The sequence below is a fragment of the Schistocerca gregaria genome, chromosome 8 (genome assembly GCF_023897955.1).
Source record: "Schistocerca gregaria isolate iqSchGreg1 chromosome 8, iqSchGreg1.2, whole genome shotgun sequence".
Classification (NCBI taxonomy): Eukaryota; Metazoa; Arthropoda; class Insecta; order Orthoptera; family Acrididae; genus Schistocerca; species Schistocerca gregaria.
Genome location: NC_064927.1, coordinates 144,696,241 through 144,702,240, shown reverse-complemented (window position 1 = coordinate 144,702,240; position 6,000 = coordinate 144,696,241). Strand labels below are relative to the sequence as shown.

The 6,000-nt window shown below is 35.4% G+C and overlaps 2 protein-coding genes across 3 annotated transcripts in view; one reads left to right on the top strand and one right to left on the bottom strand.

Annotated features, from left to right (window-relative positions):
- Nucleotides 1-1,374: 1,374 nt before the first annotated feature.
- Nucleotides 1,375-3,922, bottom strand: LOC126284177 (SH3 domain-binding glutamic acid-rich protein homolog). Its single transcript, XM_049982916.1, has 5 exons — nucleotides 3,702-3,922; nucleotides 3,308-3,490; nucleotides 3,059-3,226; nucleotides 2,824-2,932; nucleotides 1,375-2,719 (listed from the first exon to the last, which is right to left on the bottom strand). The coding sequence occupies exons 1-4, from the start codon at nucleotides 3,744-3,746 to the stop codon at nucleotides 2,825-2,827; spliced, it is 504 nt and encodes a 167-aa protein (XP_049838873.1). The 5' UTR covers nucleotides 3,747-3,922; the 3' UTR covers nucleotides 1,375-2,719; nucleotide 2,824.
- Nucleotides 3,923-3,974: 52 nt separating this feature from the next.
- The window catches only part of LOC126284174 (rab-like protein 3), a 57,555-nt gene continuing 55,529 nt past the window's right edge, over nucleotides 3,975-6,000 (top strand). The window contains exons 1-2 of one of the 2 annotated variants that reach the window (XM_049982910.1): nucleotides 3,975-4,238; nucleotides 4,320-4,529. In XM_049982910.1, the coding sequence (XP_049838867.1) occupies nucleotides 4,193-4,238; nucleotides 4,320-4,529 (256 nt within the window). In that variant the 5' untranslated portion in view covers nucleotides 3,975-4,192. The remainder of the gene's footprint in view (nucleotides 4,239-4,319; nucleotides 4,530-6,000) is intronic. The other variant, XM_049982911.1, reaches the window with a different exon arrangement.

Genomic DNA, 6,000 nt, shown 5'->3' with positions numbered 1-6,000 from the left:
TAAACTGTGGTATCGTTGCATAAAAATTTTAGATTACAAAACAACTGATAAAACGTACCCATAACAACTCCAAATTTCTAACTTTTAAGAGGTGTCCGATGGTTCTGTAGCTGGACGTTAAGTTTTTTTAATGTATGTGAATGATATGTTCTGCTTTACCATGTTCAGCTGTTCTTTATGGTGATGTCGCAGTAATGATCATAACTGAAAATGGCTAACAGGAGGCTAAAGAAAAAGCTAAAACATGACAGTTAAGTATTTGATTTAAGGAAAAAATTTTAACATCCCATTTATGAGGTCATTAGAAGTAGAGGACAAGATTGAACCGAAGAAGGAAATTGACTGTCCTTTTTCAAAGGGACTACCCTAGTAGCTGCCTCATAATAATCAAGGACACCACAGAAAATATAAATCTAGATGGCCATATGGGGGAATTGTATCCCTTTTCTCCTAACAAAGCCAGTGTCTTGACCACTGCCCCACCTCACAGCTTGTACCTTTAAGACAATTTTACTACATCCAGTATATATCTTCCCACTAGCACAAAAATAACTGTGCTGAATAAAAAAAAAAAAAGTTATGTGGAGGAGGGATGTGTTAAATGAGTACCCTGTGTTTTCAAAAACAATATTTCCTGCAAGAGGCACAAACCTCATTCCCCCACCTCCTCCACTTGTTGCTGCTTACAAAAGGAAATCTACAAATAGAAATTTCTATTCATTCATCAATACTACAACATAAACATAAAAATATCAAGCACCCCTTACAAGACAAAAATATGGATGATTATAAAAAAACTAGGAAGACTCCTATAGATGTTATCCAAAATTGTCTAAAGAAATTAACATTTTGACTCTTACTGTTTACAGAACTTTTTATTGCACTGCAATCATTATCAATTGTTTGTTAAGCTTGTATTGTCATGAATAGTGTATAGTTTCTTTTGGTCAATTCACAAGGACATTGACAAGACATGCAAGTACAATGCTTGAAGTTTAAATTAGCTAATATTTTATGAGAAGAATATAGGACTTATAATGCATTACCTTTCATTCTGCACATTTGATTTAATTTTATCTTTTACCCAGTCATGTAGGTTTTACCAAAATTTCGTTCTCTACTTGATTCCATTTACAGCTTCTTGTGGTTTCGTAATTTGAGTCTTTTAACATTTAAATCTATACTTTTGATCTCTGCTGTTATTGTAGGAACACACATTGTGAGTAATATAAATTCCCTGATTGCAAAATAAATCTCATCACGAGAAAGCATTGTGAAAACATGTTTATGGAAGATACCTCTTTGCTAAGACTGGGAGTTCAAAATGATATTCACTATGATCAGGAAATATATAATAAATTGAAAATGCCTTGAATTATTAAAAAAAAATTTATTATTTAATACAGAGCTTCAAAATGTATCTGGGTATATATATATATTTATATAATCATGGGAACACATATCACCATTATACTCATTAAGCATTATTAAGACAAACTGTCACTGTAAATGTCTCAGTATAATGCAAATATCAAGATACATTGATTCTTTTATATATATTACAATGTGATTCACATATCATGTACTAAGGACATCATGTGGAACTGTGTTTGTATATGAGCGAATGTAATAAGAATATTAGATACATAGACAAGTTAAAACGTAAGAGGTATTGGAGTTGCTCTGTAGCATAACCATCACACATAATTAATTTTGCATAAGGGTGCGAGGTCCAAATTTATCAACAACAAACAACTGGAAATAGCAAGTCTCAAACATATACTGTCACAATAAAATAAAGTTCAGCAATCTTGTTACTGAAGATATTCATTGTTGTGAAATAGCTGAATGTATATTTGTTAATAAGAAATAAAACCAGCTTTTCAGCTTATGGCAGCAACCTGCAGAAGAGGATGTGATGCTATCTCATGTGGAGCATGACTCATACTTTCCGGAGTGTGAACACTTGGCACAATTAGTGCAACATACCATGAAGCTCTCCAATTAAGTGATGCTTCAGGTATTTCCTGTTCTGCAGTCTTTCTTATTAGACAGATAAATGTGACCAATTACATGCTAAAATAAAACCAAAAACAATAAATCCATGGTCAAAATAACTATGTCTTCAATGTCTATATTAAAAATCTATGTGCACTGAAGATTAAGATTTCTGAATAACATGTCATTTACATGATTATGTAGCCACTTCTGCACCACTCAGACCACATATAAATATATTTTTTTTTGTCAAAATAGAGAGAGCAGTCGAAGAAAGAGAGCAAACGTGAAATGTCAACGGAGATGTACCTAATCAACAGGACATGAAAAAATATATAATCTATTGCTTTGTTCATTTTTTTCCAGCACCAGTACTGTACAAATAACATACAGATAAATATTACTGTATCATACAAAAGTAAAACTGCTATAATAAGCCTCTTAAAATAAATAATACAAAGTGTAAAAAAATTACACGACATGTTGTTCGATGAATCCATTTAACTGAAAATCTGTATCAGTTTCTAGCTTAGTATTATTATTCTTTATCTATTGTCCGAAAGCAAATGAAAGCAATTTATGACAAACTGCCAGTTTAAAAGATGCAGCGTCAATACCTCTGATTAGTCAAATTTGCTCACTGCTCTCAGATATGAAATTTGGTGACAGATTTAGGCCTTTTAAGACGAACTTTGGCAGTGCTGCAGCTTTAACATGTTCACTGCAAAACATGAGACACTTATGATGCCAGTCATTTAAGAAAACGAAATAGATCAACGGCATTTATCAGTTTAATAACCACACATGACCAAGAGAATTGCTAACCTTATTCTTCCTCATTTTGCTGGTCACCTGCTTCCTCAGTCTTTTCTTCTCGCCTTTCGTCTGCTGCACTTCCAGCTGCCTCCTTATCTTCATTTTTCTCTGACGAGTTCTGAATTTTAAAACGTTACTTAAAACTGATGGTAAAATTATCGTAATTTATATATTAGATAATAAGGTAAGGACTGTAACATCGATATTTGTAAATGAACTGTATTTTATAAGTTAACTTTCTTACCTCTCGGCTGGTTGTATTCCCGTTCAGTTCACCATTTTCAACAACGTTTTCGTCTGCTGAAGTCTCTGATTTTTCTAAATTTATTTCCGCTTTGGAAACTGCCGGTGTCATCTTCAGAAACTTCTCCAATTCATCAATTTCATTTGCCATGTCAAAGTCTTCGTAATCCTGTAATTTAAAGAAAAAAAAAGTAAGCAAATGGCCAGATATCTTTGTAAAACACTGGATTCAATTTCCGAGGAAACTTACACCGCAATACTCTTCTTCGTTGAATAATTGAGGCGGCAGTGGGTATTTAGACGATCTTGCCTTGCCGTTTTGCTGCATAAATTCTTTTTCATTTTCATTTCCCGGTTCTGTTATATCCACAGTTACATATTCTATACTTTTGCTGTCCAGTATCATTTGAACCCTCTGTTGGCGTTTTTTGACCTGTCAAAACAAAACTCGTTTCAACCTACATGAAATGTAACGTGCAGATAATCATCACGAACGAATATGCTTCGACCGTAAATCTGAAAGTTTTAAACCATACTGGTAAGATTCACTCCTGTCATTCTTAAAGTTTGTCGTCATTTTCGCTACGGTGCATGGGCACACCTCTTTTTGCTATGAGAACAGTCACGGCGAAATGGGTACGCACCTCCTTATTACCAGAAATTCCTGATATGTAGACTTTCACCACCATCGTCAATATGACAGACTGTACTGGGAAATCTTCCAATCCAAAAATTAGTCACTAAAAATTTCTGTATCCACCAACACACAGCAGTTCACTTTAGCTGGAATCTTCATTTACTGCTTTCCCTGGTTTTTTCAAAGCACATTAGCTAGCAAGACATTCCAGTAGTGCGGTTAAGGGGATACATGTCATGTTTAAAAATGCTTAAGCCCTCCTATTAGGAACAAAATAGCGTCATAATACGTGTTTATATTTTCCTTAACATCCATTGCAAATATAATCCAATCTTTATACATGACAGTCAAACGTATTAGACACGAAAGAAGTTTTAACTTTCTGGCATTTGGTCATCTCTGAACGAAAGATATTTTTAGCAGCGAGCTTGCGAAGAGTGTTGCGTGTTCATTGGCGTGAGGTGTTGGTAAACTATAATTTGTTTGGTAACTATTCGCATGGCATCAGTAGAGAAAGTCAGAATCATAGTAGTAGGTGACTCGGGTGTGTTTTTTTGTATTGACTTGCCTACTGAACACTCAAAGTAAATTAAACTTCATTAATTGGCTCGTTTTTTTGTTGCAGGAGTAGGAAAATCTTCATTGGTGCACCTAATTTGCCATAACCAACCAATCTCTAACCCATCATGGACTGTCGGTTGTTCTGTGGAAGTCAAGCTGCATGAATATAAGGAAGGAACACAACACCAGAAGACGTACTTCATTGAATTTTGGGACATTGGAGGAAGCAGCAGTCACAGAAATACTCGATCAGTCTTTTATAGCCCAACGCACGGTAAGTATTTTACAGTCTTCAGTACACCCGATATCTCTACTAGACTTACGTACATCCAGTATGCAGCACAATCTAAGCTCCCACCCTCAGTAACCAGAAAAACAGTTCAACAATGTCTCCCTACTTTGAAGCAGGATCTGTCTAGAGGGATGATCCTATCTCATGCTACAACTGGCCACAGTTAAGATCCGTAACAGTTCTTTGTGGGAGTAAATTACCTAACAGTAAAATGGATTAGTTTCACTTCACGCTGATATGTTATGCCCTCTCCTCCATTTTGCATCAGATGATTTGACACCCTCCCAATTGTGGCACAAGGACTGCACTATGTTCGCTGAGCAGAAGAAAATTAGGAACAGAAGGTTATCAGAGAAATATATGCAGAAGCAAGGAATGCATTGAAAGCATTTCAGCCCCAAGTATTTGCGACATACTCTACCCTCAAGAAACTTTCATGAAATACAGACTGTTATACAGAGGCAATAGACACTGCCACAAATGCTAGTACCTGTAATTGCCAGTGAATAATTTTGGAGACCACAACCAATAAAACAACAGGCAACAACAAACAAAAAAGCATCAGATAACTGGGCCAAAAGTGGGTGGCTGTGTCTGCTAATGACATGCACCACCACATTGCAAGTAGTTACTAGTATAATCAGGCTTATATTACACTGGTAAGTGTGCTAAAGATAGTGGTTGTGTGTGGTGAGGTGTATGTGTTCTCTTTTCTTTTCTGAAAAAGGCTTTGGCTGAAAGCTCATTGTGTAACAGTCTTTTTATTGTGCTTGTCTGCAGCTCAGTGTGTCATCTTTACAGTGATTAGCAACTTATCCATTTCATAGTTGTTGATATTCAACCTGGACTTTGCAATGCTTGAACATCGTGTGCTCTGTTTTACTACCCATACTTTTTCTAGGCTGGCAATTCCTATGGATGTGCCTTGTTTTTTCTTAAGTCAAGTTCAGTTTCACAACTGCCTCTTGGGTATCTCACTATCCAAACTGGTAGTCATCTAATTGATGTCTTCAATTATGTTTGGCAAAACATCACAGAGCGAAATATGGTAAATTTGAGTAAAAATAACTTAGTGCTCCTTTCTCTATTGCAACCAAAAGTTACACCGTAACTGTAACAAAAAAAACAAAGATATAATTTTATAATGTCATGGAACATGGCAGCACACAGAATGAACATAAATATCTGGCGCACTCACTCCATGAAAACTGATAATGAAGCCACTAGAAAGCTCAATACAACAAACTCACTGCTGTCAAAACTCCCACTCTTGTTTTATTGATTTTGTTTTGAGATCATTGGCAGAGCTCTTTTGTTTGATATGAATGTGTCGCTAATTAAATGTTTTGTGAATAAGTCTGCTGGGCATAGTCCACATTAATTCAGGCAGGCTAGAAAAAATTCTTAGCTTTATAGTCTCAGATGTTAATGAATTTAGCGTATGTTAAAATGA

What these genes read in the sequence shown, in the direction of transcription:
- LOC126284177 (XM_049982916.1), bottom strand. Translation starts at nt 3,746, where the DNA reads ATGGTGGTGAAAGTCTACATATCAGGAATTTCTGGTAATAAGGAG. An exon ending in GAATTTCTGGTAATAAGGAG is followed by an intron (nt 3,491 to 3,701) that starts GTGCGTACCCAT and finishes TTGTTTTGACAG; the next exon opens with GTCAAAAAACGCCAACAGAG. An exon ending in GGAATACAACCAGCCGAGAG is followed by an intron (nt 2,933 to 3,058) that starts GTAAGAAAGTTA and finishes TTTAAAATTCAG; the next exon opens with AACTCGTCAGAGAAAAATGA.